At 37.7% G+C, this 16,331-nt stretch overlaps 1 protein-coding gene across 1 annotated transcript in view; it reads left to right on the top strand.

The window, feature by feature from the left end:
* Positions 1-16,331, top strand: part of ZNF461 (zinc finger protein 461) — a 39,309-nt gene that overhangs the window by 5,989 nt on the left and 16,989 nt on the right. Inside the window, exons 3-4 of the mRNA XM_058530868.1 lie at positions 7,312-7,438; positions 8,240-8,335. Coding sequence (XP_058386851.1) covers positions 7,312-7,438; positions 8,240-8,335 — 223 coding nt within the window. The remainder of the gene's footprint in view (positions 1-7,311; positions 7,439-8,239; positions 8,336-16,331) is intronic.

The following is a 16,331-nucleotide window of genomic DNA, read 5'->3' as shown; positions in this document are numbered from 1 at the left end:
CCACACATGCTTTTTTTTCTTTAAATGATCAGTTATCTTTTAAATAAATCATGAAATGAAAACAATATCTTTGTTATTTACATCCAAATTTACCATTTCTGGCACTCTTCATTCCTCTGTTGATAGAAGTTTTTACCTAGAATCACTTTTTTTCCACCTGAAGAACTTCCTTTAACCTTTTTTCTAGGACGTGTCTTCTGGTGAAGAATCCTCTCAGCTATTTTTTTGGTCTCAAAAAACAAACCAAAAAAACCCCCCCAAACTTTATTTCACCTTCATTTTGAAGGATTTTAGTTGGATATAGAATTATAGGTTGATGGCTTTGTTTCAGCATTTTAAAGATAGTGTTTTGTTGTTTTCTTGCCCCCATTGTTATTAATGAGAATTAATCTTTGATTCTTATTGTTGTTCCCCTCTGTGTAATGCATCTTTTTGGGGAGGGAAGGTCTGGCTGCTTTTAAGATTTTTTTCCTTATCTTTAGTATTCAGCAGTTTGATTATAGTGAGCATAGGTATAGTTTTCTTTGTATTTATGTAACTTGGGGTTCATTGAGCTTCTTGAACCTATGGATTGGTGGTGGTTTTTTTTAAATCAAATTTGGGAAATATTTTGGCCAGTGTTTCTAAAGATTTTTTTTTTTGCCGTATTGTTTCTCTCTTCTTCTGAATCTCCAATTACATGTATGTTGGATTGATGGTGTCTCATAGATCATTATGTCTCTGTTCACTTTTTTTTTTCGATCTTTTTTCTCTCTGGGCTTCAGTGGGTGATTCCTATAGACCTGTCCTGAAGTTTACTGATCTTTTCTTTTACTGTATTTAATCTGCTATAGATCCCATCAAACGAATTTTTTATTTCAGATAGTTCATTTCTCAATTTCAGGGTTTGCCTATGGTACTTTTTTAAAGTACCTAAATTTGTCAAGTCTTTGTATGCTAATTTCAACATCTGTATCATTTGTGGGTATGTTTCTATTAAGTGATTTTCACTTGCGTATGGGTCACATTTTCTTTTTTTGCATTTCTAGTAATCTTTTACTAGTAATCTTAGTAATCTTTTATTATATACTCAACATTGTGTATTGTTGACTTTGGATTCTGTTAATCCCTTCACAAGAAAAGAAATTAGCTCTACCAGGTAATTACATATAATTATATATAATGTAAAGCACGATACTTAAAACATTATGGTACTGGAGCATAAATAGATCATGGGAACAAAATTGAAAATCTAGAAATATACCTACAAATGGTGATTTAACTTATGATAAAAGTGACATTTCAAATCGATAGGCTAAAGATAGACTCTTTTTTTTTAATTGAGATATAACTGACATATAACATTGTTAGTTTCAGGTATACAACATAATGATTTAATATATGTATATATTATGAAGTGATCGCCACAGTAAGTCTAGTTACCATCCATCACCACACATACTTACCATTTTTTTTCTTATGATGAGAACTTTTAAAATCTACTCTCTTAGCAACTTTAGAATATACAGTATTGTATTGATAACTATAGTCACCATGCTGTACATTCTATCCCCAGGACTTATTAATTTTATAGCTGAAAGTTTATATGTTTTTTTCTTAATTATTTTATTGAGGTCATATTGGTTTATAACATTATGTAATTTCAGGTGTACATTATTACCTATCAGTTTCTGTATAGACTGCATCTTGCTTGCCCCCAGTAGTCTAATTTTTATCTGTCACCATACATATGTGCCTCTTTACCCCTTTCTTCCTCCCCGCCCACCCCCTTCTCCTCTGGTAACCACCATCTGTTCTCTTTATCCATGTGTTGGTTTATCATCCACATATGAGTGAAATTATACAGTGTTTGTCCTTCTCTCTCTGGCTTATTTCACTTAACATAATACCCTCAAGGTCCATCCCTGTTGTTGCAAATGGAACAATTTCATCTTTTTTTATGGCTGAGTAGTATTTCATTGTATATATATATGCCACATCTTCTTTATCCATTCATCAGTTGATGGGCACTTGGGTTGCTTCCACATCTTTGGCTATAGAATTTATACTTTTTGGAAAGTATACTTTCATCCATTTCACCCACCTATCTCCTCCCACTTCTAGCAACCACCAATCTGTTCTCTGTATCAATGAGTTTGATTTTTTGTTTTCTGTTTTTAGATTTCAGATATAAGTGAGATCATAAGGTATTTGTCTTTTTCTGTCTGAATTATTTCACCTAAAATAATGCCCTCAAGGTCCATCCATCTTGTTGCAAATGGCAGGCTTTCTTTCTTTTTTATGGCTGAATAATATTCCATCATGTATCTATGAGGTCAATATATATATCACACTTTTTCTTTATTCATCCAATGGTGGATAGTTAGGTTGTTTCCATATCTTGGCTATTGTAAATAATGCTGCAATGAACATGGGGTGCAGATATCTACTTGAGTTATTGTTTTTGTTTCCTTCAGATAAGTACTCAGAAGTGGAAGTGCTGGATCATATGGTAGTTCTATTTTTAATTTTTTGAAGAACTTCCATACTGTTTTCCACACTGGCTGCACCAATTTACATTCCCACCAACAGTTCACAAGGGTTCCCTTTTCTCCACATCCTTGCCAACACTTGTTATTATGTCTTGTCTTTTTGATAATGGCCATTCTGACAGGTGTGAGGTGATATCTCATTGTGGTTTTGATTTCCAGTTCCCTGATGATTATTGATGTTGAGCACCTTTTCATGTATCTGTGGGATATCTGTATGGCTTCTTTGGAAAAATGTCTATTCAGATCTGCTGCTCATTTTTTAATCAGGTTTTTTTTTCTCTTGAGTTGTATGAGTTCTTTATATATTTTGGATATTAACTCCTTATCAGATATATGATTTGCAAATTATTTCTCCCATTCTATAGGTTGCCTTTTCATTTTCTTGATGATTTCCTTTGCTGTGCAGAAGCTTTTTAGTTTCATGTAGTCCTTCATGTTTGTTTTTGCTGTTGGTATCAAATCCAGAAAATCATCACCAAGACTGACATTGAGGAGCTTACTGCCTATGTTTTCTTCTAGGAGTTTTATGGTTTCAGGTCTTACATTCAAGTCTTTAATCCATTTTGAGTTGATTTTTGTGTATGATGTAAGATAGTGGTCGAGTTTCATTCTTTTGCATGTGGCTGTCCAGTTTTCCCAACACCATTTATTGAAGAGATTGTCCTTTCCCCATTGTGTATTCTTGGCTTCTTTATTGTAAATAAATTGACCATATATGCATGGGCTTATTTCTGGGCTCTCTGTTCTGTTCCATTGACATTGATCTGTGTGTCTGTTTTTATACCAATACCTTACCGTTTTGATTTGATTACTATAGCTTTGTAATATATTTAGAAATCAGGAAGCGTGATGCCTCCAGCTTTGTTCTTCTTTCTTAAGATTGCTTTGGCTATTTGGGGGCTTTTGTGGTTCCATATGAATTTTAGGATAGTTTGTTCTAGTTCTGTGAAAAATGCCGTTGGAATCTTGATAGGGATTGCATTGAATCTGTAGATTGCCTTGGGTAGTATGGACATTTTAACAATATTAATTCTTCCAATCCATGAGCATGGAATATCTTTCCATTTATTTGTGTATTCTTCAGTTTCTTTCAACAATGTCTTCTAGTTTTCAGTGTATAGGTCTTTCACCTCCTTGGTTAAAGACAGACCGTTGATGAATCATGTTAGACAGCTGGGTAGCCATTTTGGAAAAAGATAAAGCCTGATCTATATCTCATCTACCATACATGATAAACTGCAAATAAATTGAATGATTTAATTATTAAAGATTCAACCATAACATTACTAGACTATAAATCATGGGAGAATTCCTTCATAACTTAGATGTGAGGAAAGTCTTTATAACTAGGCCTCAAAATCCAGAAACTAAGAAAAGATTAACAAATTTGACTACATAAAAATAAAAAACTTCTGCATGGCATACACTGGTAAGCAAAGTCAGAAGAGAAATGACAAAATGGGGGAAAGTATTTACAACTCATACACAGGCAAGGAACTTATTTTCTCTCTAATTTATAAAGAATTCTTAGAAAGTTAAAAAAAAAAATCAACAGCCTAGTAGGAAAAAGGTCAAAGGTCATGTACAGAAAGTTCACAGAAAAAGAAATATAAAAGGCCCTTATAAAAAGAAAAATATTCAACTCATAATTCAAGAAATAAACATTAAAACTCTACTAACAGGGCCGACCCCGTGGCTTAGCGGTTAAGTGCACACGCTCCGCTGCTGGCAGCCCGGGTTTGGATCCCAGGCGCGCACTGACGCACCGCTTCTCCGGCCATGCTGAGGCCGTGTTACTGTATGTAACTACATACAGTAGTTACATACAGTAACTAGAAGGATGTGCAGCTATGACATACAACTATCTACTGGGGCTTTGGGGGGAAAAAAAGTAAATAAATAAAATTAAAAACTCTACTAACATACAATTTCTCCCTTATTAAAATGGTAAAAATAAAATGTTTTGACAAAAACACTTTGCTAGTTGGGCGATAAGGAAACAGGTACTGTCATATGTTGCTGGTGTCTAGTAAAATGGTCCGGCTGCTGTGGAGGGCAGTTTGACAGCATCTACCAAAATTAGAAATGCATTTTCAATTTTGACCCTGCAATCTGACTTCTGAGACTTATTACAAATATACCTGTATGTATATAAAATGATATTTACAGAAGTGTTTGTTGCACATTGTTATAGCAAAAGATTGGAAACAGCTAAGTGTTCATCTGTAGAGGTCTGGTTAAATGAACTATGATAAATACAAAAAATGAATGATATGTACTTATAGAAAAATAAGGAAGCCATTAGCCTTAGAATTTAATAAGTTAAAAAAGCCAATACAGAACAATATATACCTTATAGTATGTTACCTTCTGTGTAAAAGTGTGGAAAATAATATGTACATATATACTTGTATTTGCTTAAAAACACTGGAAAGGCATACAAGAAACTTATAAAATTGCTCATCTGTAGGGGTTAGGAGGTGGGAGATAAAATGGACAGGACAAGTGTGGGAGTGAGACATCTGAATGTATATCTTTTTAGTCCTGAACAATTTAAGAAAGGAAAATAAAATATAAAAATAAAAACCTGTCATTAAGATTGGTGATTTTCACTAGTTATATTCAGCTACATATGTGCGGTGACAGAGTAGAAAGAGAGTTGGATTTATCTGGGATTCAGGCTTTGCTAAGCAAGTATGAAATGAGAGGGTCAAGGGAGTTCACCTTGGGAGTGATTATGAAGTTGGGTGATTAGCTGAACAGAATTTCAGTTGGGTAAGAAGGGGAGAAGAGGTATGAGTGTGGTGAGTGACAGTTTAAAGGTGACCAGAGAGAAGGATACTTGATAATTTGGAGATGTTGCAGTTACTGCTAATGACAGGGTCTAGGGTAGTGAGATAAGAAGTGAGTGCACTAGAGTGGAAGACAAGATCATTGAAGCAGAGAGGCGGTCCGGGAACTGGGAGACCAGGATACTAGAAGGAATAGGTATGTGGATATTTGAATCACTGAGAATTAAGATAGGAATAGTATTGGAGATAGTGACACTGAGCCAGGACCTAAAATTCCTGAGGGGCAGAAATCTGGATGTCAACAAATCACTGCGAAAGGGAGAGAGAATGCATAGTATAGCCTGATGAAATGATGACATTAGATTCTAGAGAACGAGGGACAGTTGTCTGATACCAGCAATGAGGAGCCTGGAGGACAGTGGTATGAAGATTGTAGGAGAAAAAACAGCCACGCACTTGAGATGTCCTCGCAGGAAATGATTTCCTCAGGGAAAAATGCTTACTTGGTCACACATGGGAAATTTTTGAGCTTCTCCACAATTTTGAGTTTTTCAATTAGACATTAAGGGAATTGGTGTAGGGTGATCTCACTGGGTGGAGAGACCTTTTGGTTTGTGAAGCATTAGGTTGTGGTGGAGATATGATTGGTGCTTGCATATAGAAAGATCGAAGGTCTTGCCAGGAAATAGATAAGCACCAGTTACAAAATCAAATTTTAGATTGAACTGGATATGCTAGACTTAGGTCACATCTGTGTGAGTCTAGATCATTCTACGTTGGTATTCTCTAACTTAAGAACTTGGAAAGTGTACAAGGAGGAGTGCTGGATGATAGGAGGTAAGATCTCCCAGATGTAATTTCAAAAAATGGAATGGTATATGCCTTAGAAAAGATCTTAGAGATTTTGTCCACTATAAAAGTCCAAGTTTAAGAGAATGATTAAATATTTTATTTATAAGGTCAAATGTTATGCCACCAATTAAGAAAAAAGATGTTAAATTACTATTGCTGCATAACAAACCACCCCAAAACTTAGTAGATTAAAACAACAACAATCATGGTTTGGCTCTCAAATCTGCAGTCTGAACAGGACTCAGTAGGGATGGCGTACTGCTGTTGTGACATGGTATCAGTTGTGATGGTTTGACTGAGAGCTGGATGATCCACTTGCAAGGCTTGCAAGTTGTTGCTGGAAGCTGGCTAAGAGCTCAACCAGGGCTGTGGTTTGGGGCTATGGTTCCTTTTCACATGAGCTGTTCTATGGGCTGCTTTGACTTCCTAGGAACATGGTGGCTGGGTTTCAAGAACAAGCGTCCCAACAGAGTAAGACAGAAGTATGAGACATTTTTATAATCTAGCCTCAGAAGTCACGTAGTCACTTCTGCCATACTCTATAGGTTAAGTCACAAATGTTCTCCCAGGTTCAGGTTGGAGGGAAGAGGACATAGACCCCATACCAGTCGGGGGTGGGGGGTGGGGCACATCAAGATTACACTGAAGAAGAACATATGAAATGGGAGATGTTGCTCTGTCCATTTTTGGAAAATACAGTCTGCACTGGATGTTTACTTAAGAATTTGCACGAAGAGTAAAAATGCTTATGACATAGTAGTCATAATGACGAAGAAAAATCTTCAAGTCTTTTTTCTCAATATGGAGATTTTCATAAGACATTCTGGAAAGATTAAAAATTTTCCAACTATTTAACTTAGTTGGGAACCTCTACTTATTTTCTTAATTTCTAGATGACTGATTAACAGAAGTTTTCCACTCTGTGCAAGAGGATGTGTCTTAATTGTTTAAGAACATGTGGGCACTCTGATTCAGTCTCACTAAATTCCTTTTGACCCGTGGCACATGCTTCCAGCCTTAGCCTGTACACTCACCGTACCATACCTTTCCTGCAGGGCCTCCTTTTAGCACCTGGTCTTCCTTTTGTAAAATGTTTCTTATAATTTCAAAAATAGTACTGTGATTTGTCATTTTAGGGGTTGGTGATGTTCAAAGATGTGGCTATAGATGTGTCTCAGGAGGAATGGGAACGCCTGAACCCTGCGCAGAGGAATTTGTACAAAGATGTGATGTTGGAGAACTATAGCAACTTGGTTTCACTGGGTAAAGTTATCTGCCTCTAATAATTCAGAATCTATTTCTTGGAATTTCTGCTTTCTCCACTGTAGATTTTAGGGCTACCTTTCAAATAACCAGATGAATTTTCTCTTTGTGTAGAAATGAGCACAGCTAAATGGAGGTGCACCTTTATTTTCCTCATCCTCACACCTTCCTCTGGTCCTTTCTTATAATTGACTTTCTTCTTTGATGATTAAGGAGCAGAATTGGAATTCTATACCATTAAAGCATGACATGGTCAAAGAAACCAAGCTCTGTCTTTTGCTTCACTTGCACTGTGCTAAAGCTGTAGGTGCATTATCATAGATTAAAACTACTCACATGGGTCCTGGATGTGAAGCTCTTTGGCCTTGCCAATTAATGTCATGATGCGCTGGATCAAGAAATGTCACTTATATTTACAGCTTAAGTGAACACTATTCCATTTCCTACAACAAATGTACTCTCTTTTAAACAATTTGCATTTGGAAGTTACATTCTAAGAACTTTGTATTTAACATTGAAAAATATCTGCAAATAAGTATCTCAGGAAGCTTTTTTTCTCATAGCAAAATAAAGAGAGAAAGCTGATATAAATTTAAATAGCATTTTATCACCTATTTGTTTGCTTTGTTTCTTATGATTCTGAGTTCACCTGATATGAGTATTTCTTCCTTTCTGCTTTCTTCTGTAGACCTTATCAAATACCATGTTGACCTATAGTTTATTTTTTTTTAATCAATTCTGAATCATAGTATTTGGGTATTTTCATTTCCACCTCATCTCCATCTCTTTTCTTATAACCAGGACTTTCTGTTTCTAAGCCGGCTGTGATCTCCTTGTTGGAGCAAGGGAAGGAGCCCTGGCTGGTGGTGAGGGAAGGGACAGGAGGACGGTGCCCAGGTGAGTGAGCAATGATCAGGAAGCAGGAAGCTGTTGCAAGGGGTAGGCCAGCCGGTCAGAATGTTGGGCTGGTAAGGTTATTTTAGACAGAATATGTAGGGAAAACCTGATTTCAAAACTTAATTACAAAGCTCCAGTAATGAAAAGTGTGGTACTGTCATAAAGACAAGACATTTAGATCAATGGGATAGAATAGAGAGCCCAGAAATAAACTCTCAGATATATGACCAAATGATTTTAGACAAGAGTGTGAAGACCATTCAGCGGGGGAAGGACTGTATCTTTAACAAATAGTGTTGATAAAACTGGATATCCACATGTAAAGAAATAAAGTTGGATCCTTACCTTATGCCATATATAAAAATTAACTCAAAATGGATCAAAGCACTAAATGTAAGACCCGACACTATAAAACGCCTAGAAGAAAACATCAGGGAAAAGCTTCATGATGTTGGATTTGGCAGTGATTTCTGGAATATGACACCAAGACACAGGTAACTAAAGCAAAGATAGACAAATGGGAGTACCTCAAATTTAAAAACTTCTTTTCAGGGCTGGCCCCGTGGCTTAGTGGTTAAGTGTGCACGCTCCGCTACTGGCGGCCCCGGTTCGGATCCCGGGTGCGCACCGCCGCACCGCTTCTCCCGCCATGCTGAGGCCGCGTCCCACATACAGCAACTAGAAGGATGTGCAACTATGACATACAACTATCTACTGGGGCTTTGGGGAAAAAAAAAAGGAGGAGGATTGGCAATAGATGTTAGCTCAGAGCCGGTCTTCCTCAGCAAAAAGAGGAGGATTAGCATGAATGTTAGCTCAGGGCTGATCTTCCTCACAAAATAAATAAATAAATAAATAAAAATAAAAACTTATTTTCATCAAAGGACACAATCAATAGAGTGTTTATTAATTTTTTCAAAAACTCATACAAATTTTGCTTTTCTAGGTAATGTGAATACATTTTTTTTTAAAGATTTTATTTATTTATTTATTTCCCCCCAAAGCCCCGGTAGATAGTTGTATGTCATAGCTGCACATCCTTCTAGTTGCTGTATGTGGGACGCAGCCTCAGCATGGCCAGAGAAGCGGTGCGTCGGTGCACACCCGGGATCCGAACCCGGGCCACCAGCAGCGGAGCACGCGCACTTAACCGCTAAGCCACGGGGCCGGCCCATGAATACATTTTTTTTTAAGTCTTATAAGGACATTTTGAATCTAGTAGTGGATCAAGAACATATGAATAGATGTTCTAACAGAATACTTAGGAAAAATTAAGATTAATTAGAAATTGGAAAAGTTAAGAAAATTACTACATTGAGGAGGTAGAGATGGCAGAGGGATGATTGGGAAGGAAGGAGGTCATCTAGGAAAGTGTAGAGTCCTGGAGGCCAAGAGCAAGTCCATTCTACAGGTTACAGGTCTTTGATGATGTCTGTGACTCATTGGAGTACTCCAGAACTGTGAGAGAGTATATTTCTATTGTTAAAGCAACCCAATTTGTGGTACCTTGTTATGGCAGCTCTAAGAAATGAATACAGAGGGGAGTCATGGAAAACTGATACAAACTCTCCTGTTTTGTTTTCATTTAAAGATATCATTCCTTTATCACTTTTTTTTTTTAATTATTATTTTTGTGTGTGTGTGAGGAAGTCAGCCCTGAGCTAACATCCATGCTGATCTTCCTCTTTTTGCTGAGGAATACCAGCTCTGAGCTAACATCTATTGCCAATCCTCCTCCTTTTTTTCCCCAAAGCCCCAGTAGATAGTTGTATGTCATAGTTGCACATCCTTCTAATTGCTGTATGTGGGACGTGACCTCAGCATGGCCGGACAAGCGGTGTGTCAGTGCACGCCCGGTATCTGAACCCGGGCCGCCAGTAGTGGAGCACGCGCACTTAACCACTAAGCCATGGGGCCGGTCCCTGTATCACTTTTTTTTTTTTTTTTTAATTTTTTTTTTTTATTGATGTTTTAATGGTTTCTAACATTGTGAAATTTTGGGTTGTACATTTTTGTTTGTCCATCACCCCATATATGACTCCCTTCACCCCTTGTGCCCACCCCCCACCCCCACTGCCCGGGTAACCACAGTCCAGTTTTCTCTGTCCATGTGTTGGTTTATATTCCACATATGAGTGAGATCATACAGTGTTTGTCTTTCTCTTTCTGGCTTATTTCCCTTAACATAATACGCTCCAGCCCCATCCATGTTGTTGCAAATGGGACGATTTTGTCTTTTTTTATGGCTGAGTAGTAGTCCATTGTATATATATACCACATTTTCTTAATCCAGTCGTCAGTCGAGGGACACTTAGGTTGCTTCCACTTCTTGGCTATGGTGAATAATGCTGCAATGAACATAGGGGTGCATAAGCCTCTTTGGATTGTTGATTTCAGGTGCGTTGGATAGATTCCCAGTAGTGGGATGGCTGGGTCATAGGGCATCTCTATTTTTAATTCTTTGAGGAATCTCCATACCGTTTTCCATAGAGGCTGCATCAATTTGCATTCCCACCAGCTGTGTATGAGGGTTCCTGTTTCTCCACATCCTCTCCAACATTTGTTGTTTTTTGTCTTGGTGATTATAGCCATTCTAACAGGCGTGAGGTGGTATCTTAGTGTTGTTTTGATTTGCATTTCCCTGATGATTAGTGATGTTGAGCATCTTTTCATGTGCCTATTGGCCATCTGTATACCTTCCTTGGAGAAGTGTCTGTTCATTTCCTCTGCCCATTTTTTGATCGAGTTGTTTGTTTTTTTTGTTGTTCAATTGTGTGAGTTCTTTATATATTATGGAGATCAACCCCTTGTCAGATGTATGTTTTGCAAATATTCTCTCCCAGCTGGTTGGTTGTTTGTTCATCTTGATTCTGGTTTCATTTGTCTTATAAAAGCTCTTTAATCTGATAAAGTCCCACTTGTTTATTTTTTCTTTAGTTTCCCTAGTCTGGGTAGGCATGTCATCCGAAAAGATTCCTTTAAAACCAATGTCAAATAGTGTGTTGCCTAAATTTTCTTCTATGAGTTTTATAGTTTCAGGTCTCACCTTCAGGTCTTTGATCCATTTTGAGTTAATTTTTGTGAATGGCGATAGCACATGGTCCACTTTCATTCTTTTGCATGTGGCTGTCCAGTTTTCCCAACACCATTTATTGAAGAGACTTTCCTTTCTCCATTGCATGTTCTTAGCACCTTTGTCGAAAATTAGCTGTCCGTATATGTGTGGTTTTATTTCTGGGCTTTCAATTCTGTTCCATTGATCTGTGTGTCTGTTTTTGTACCAGTACCATGCTGTTTTGATTACTATTGCTTTGTAGTACGTTTTGAAGTCAGGAATTGTGATGCCTCCTGCTTTGTTCTTTTTCTTTAGGATTTCTTTAGCTATTCGGGGTCTTTTGTTGCCCCATATAAATTTTAGTATTCTTTTTTCTATTTCTGTGAAGAATGTCATTGGGATTCTGATTGGGATTGCATTGAATCTGTAGATTGCTTTAGGTAATATAGACATTTTAACTATGTTTATTCTTCCAATCCACGTGCATGGGATATCTTTCCATTTCTTTATGTCATCGTGGATTTCCCTCAATAATGTCTTGTAGTTCTCATTGTATAGGTCCTTCACCTCCTTGGTAAGATTTATTCCTAGGTATTTTATTCTTTTGGATGCAATTGTAAATGGTATTATCTTTTTGAGCTCTCTTTCTGTTAGTTCATTATTAGCATATAGAAATGCAACTGATTTTTGTAGATTGATTTTGTACCCTGCAACTTTGCTGTAGTTGTTGATTGTTTCTAACAGTTTTCCAACAGATTCTTTAGGGTTTTCTATATATACAATCATGTCATCTGCAAATAGTGAGAGTTTCACTTCTTCGTTACCTATTTGGATTCCTTTTATTCCTTTTTCTTGCCTAATTGCTCTGGCCAAAACCTCCAGTACTATGTTGAACAGGAGTGGTGAGAGTGGGCAGCCCTGCCTCGTTCCTGTTCTCAGAGGAATGGCTTTCACTCTTTCCCCGTTGAGTATGATGTTAGCTGTGGGTTTGTCATATATGGCCTTTATTATGTTGAGGTACTTTCCTTCTATTCCCATTTTATTGAGAGTTTTTATCATAAATGGATGTTGTATCTTGTCAAATGCCTTCTCTGCGTCTATTGAGACGATCATGTGGTTTTTATTCTTTGTTTTGTTGATGTGATGTATCACGTTGATTGATTTGCGGATGTTGAACCATCCCTGCGTCTCTGGTATAAATCCCACTTGATCATGGTGTATGATCTTTTTAATGTATTGCTGTATTCGGTTTGCCAATATTTTGTTGAGGATTTTTGCATCAATGTTCATCAGCGATATTGGCCTGTAATTTTCTTTCTTTGTATTGTCTTTGTCTGGTTTTGGTATCAGGGTGATGTTGGCCTCGTAGAATGATTCAGGAAGTGTTCCATCTTCCTCTATTTTTTGGAATAGTTTGAGGAGGATGGGTATTAAATCTTCTTTGAATGTTTGGTAAAATTCACTGGAGAAGCCATCTGGTCCTGGACTTTTATTTTTTGGGAGGTTTTTGATTACTATTTCAATCTCTTTACTTGTTATTGGTCTATTCAGATTCTCCATTTCTTCTTGGTTCAATTTTGGGAGGTTGTATAAGTCTAAGAATTTATCCATTTATTCTAGATTGTCCAATTTGTTGGCATATAATTTCTCATAGTATTCTCTTATAATCCTCTGTATTTCCATGGTATCCGTTGTAATTTCTCCTCTTTCATTTCTAATTTTATTTACTTGAGCCTTTTCTCTTTTTTTCTTAGTAAGCCTGGCTAAGGGTTTGTCTATTTTGTTTATCTTCTCGAAGAACCAACTCTTTGTTTCATTAATCCTTTCTACTGTTTTTTTGGTCTCAATATCATTTATTTCTGCTCTGATTTTTATTATTTCTCTCCTTCTGCTGGCTTTGGGCTTTGTTTGTTCTTCTTTTTCTAGTTCTGTTAGGTGTAATTTAAGGTTGCCTATTAGGGCTTTTTCTTGTTTGTTAAGGTGGGCTTGTATCGCTATGAGTTTCCCTCTCAGGACCACTTTTGCTGCATCCCATATGGTTTGATATGGCATGTTATCATTTTCGTTTGTTTCCAGATAGTTTTTGATTTCTCCTTTAATTTCATCAATGATCCATTGGTTGTTCAGTAGCATGTTGTTTAATCTCCACATTTTTGTCACTTTCCCAGTTTTTTTTTCCTGGTTCATTTCCAGTTTCATAGCCTTATGGTCTGAAAAGATGCTTGTTATGATTTCAATCTTCTTAAATTTATTGAGGCTTGCTTTGTTTCCCAACATATGGTCTATCCTAGAGAATGTTCCATGCGCGCTTGAGAAGAATGTGTAGTCAGCTGTTTTTGGGTGGAGTGCTCTGTATATGTCTACTAGGTCCATCTTGTCCAGTTTTTCATTTAAGTCTAATATTTCTTTATTAACTTTTTGTCTGGATGATCTATCCATTGCTGTAAGTGGGGTGTTAAGATCCCCTACTATTATTGTGTTGTTGTTGATTTCTCCTTTTAGGTTTGTTAATAGTTGTTTTATGTACATTGGTGCTCCTATGTTGGGTGCATATATATTTATAAGTGATAGGTCTTCTTGATGGAGTGTCCCTTTTATCATTATATATTTCCCTTCTTTGTCTTTCTTAACCTGTTTTATCTTGAAGTCTACTTTGTCTGATATGAGTATGGCAACACCTGCTTTCTTTTGTTTGCCATTAGCTTGGAGTATTTGTCTTCCATCCTTTCACTCTGAGCCTGTGCTTGTCTTTAGCGCTAAGATGTGTTTCCTGAAGGCAGCATATTGTTGGGTCTTGCTTTTTAATCCATCCTGCCACTCTGTATCTTTTGATTGGAGAGTTCAATCCATTTACATTTAGGGTAATTATTGAAATATGAGGGCTGAATGTTGCTGTTTTGTCACTTATTTTCTGGTTCTTTTGCATTTCCTTTGTTTCTTGTCCCATTTGTTTTGGACTGCCAATTCAGTTTGGTTGTTCTGTCTTATGATTCTTCTAGTTTTCTCTTTGTTTATCATATGTGGTTTTAATTTGATTATTTGTTTAGTGGTTACCTTGAGGTTTGGGCAAAAAATCTTGTGTATGAGATAGTCCATTATCTGATAGCCTCCTATTTCCTTATACTAAGTCAATTCAGTCACTTTCCTCTTCCCCTTCTAAGTTGCTCTTGTTATACCTTATTCTATCTTGTGTTGTGGCTGTGTGTTTACAGTGATGAGGTTAAATTTATTTTTGGTGAATTTCTTCCTTTGATCTTTGAGTTTAGTATTTAAGTGGTTGCTAACCTATTCCGGTAAAGATCTACTATTTCTCTGATTTTGTCTACCTACTTTTCTCCTTACTCCAAGCTTTGTGTTCCCTTTCTCTTCTTTTTTTCAGGCCTGAGGGCCTTCTTGAGTATTTCTTGTAGTGGGGGTCTCGTGGCCATGAACTCCCTTAGCTTTTGTTTATCTGGGAGAGTTACTATTTCTCCATCATATTTGAAGGATATTTTTGCTGGATAGAGTATTCTTGGCTGAAAGTTTTTGTCTTTTAGTATTTTGAATATATCATTCCAGTCTCTTCTAGCCTGAAAAGTTTCTGTTGAGAAATCCGCTGAGAGCCTGATGGGAGTTCCTTTGTACGTTATTTTTTGTTTTTGTCTAGCTGCCCTTAATATTGTTTCTTTGTCGTTGACCCTGGCTAGCCTTACCACTAGGTGTCGTGGTGAAGGCCTTTGTCTGTTAATATATATAGGCGTCCTGTTGGCTTCGCTTACTGGTATTTCCTGCTCCTTCCCCAGATTTGGGAAATTTTCAGCTATTATTTCCTTGAATAGGCTCTCTGTTCCTCTTTCCCTCTCCTCTCCCTCAGGAATACCTATAATTCTTATGTTACATTTTCTAATAGAGTCCGATATTTCTCGGAGTCTTTCTTCATTTCTTTTTAGTCTTAGTTCTCTCTCTTCTTCCATCTGGAGTATATCTGTATTCCTATCCTCTAAAGTACTAATTCTTTCCTCCATATTGTCGGCTCTGTTCTTTAAAGATTCCAGATTCTCCTTTATCTCCTCCATTGTGTTCTTCATCTCCATCAGCACTGATTGGTTTTTCTTTATGATTTCAATCTCTTTTGTGAAGAAACTCCTAATCTCATTGAATTGTTTGTCTGTGTTGTCTCGTATTTCGTTGAGTGTTTTTTTTTTTTTTTTTTTTTTGTGAGGAGATCAGCCCTGTGCTAACATCCGCCAATCGTCCTCTTTTTTTTTTTGCTGAGGAAGACGGCCCTGGGCTAACATCTGTGCCCATCTTCCTCCACTTTATATGGGACGCCGCCACAGCATGGCTTGCCAAGCAGTGCGTCGGTGCGCGCCCGGGATCCGAACCAGCGAACCCCGGGCCGCCGCAGCGGAGCGCGCGCACTTAACCGCTTGCGCCACCGGGCCGGCCCCTCGTTGAGTGTTTTTATGATAGCTATTTTGAAATCTCTGTCATTTAGTTTATGGATTTCTGTGTCTTCGGGGTTGATTTCTGGGTGCTTGTCATTTTGTTTCTGGTCTGGTGATTTCATATATTTTTGCATTGTGGTTCCTGTGTTGGTTTTGATTTTCCTCATCCTGGAAGTCTCTGGTTGCAATTTCCACCTGCCACCACTGTCTGGTGGTAAAGGGCTGTGTAGTCTAAGCCCCCTGCGCTCTGCCCCAGTTTTTCTGCTGCGATCCGCAGTTTTGTTTTGTTTTCCCCACTGCGATCCACGGGTCCAGTCCAGTTTGTTCAGGTCTGCCTCGGATCGCTAGGTCTGGTCGAGCTGCAGACTCCGGGTTGCGGGGAGGGGGGCGCTCTCTCTTTTGCCCTCTGGGTCCCTGACGTGGGAGGCTTCTCGTTTGCCCCTCTTTATCCGCTCTCTGGGGTGCTCAGATGTTGATGGTAGCCCTGTGGCTCCTCTGAGCCCTCTGTGCAGGA

The sequence above is a fragment of the Diceros bicornis genome, chromosome 34, assembly GCF_020826845.1.
Source record: "Diceros bicornis minor isolate mBicDic1 chromosome 34, mDicBic1.mat.cur, whole genome shotgun sequence".
NCBI classification, from domain to species: Eukaryota; Metazoa; Chordata; class Mammalia; order Perissodactyla; family Rhinocerotidae; genus Diceros; species Diceros bicornis.
The sequence above is the reverse complement of the archived record's forward strand: the minus strand, read 5'-3'. Positions and strand labels throughout refer to the sequence as shown.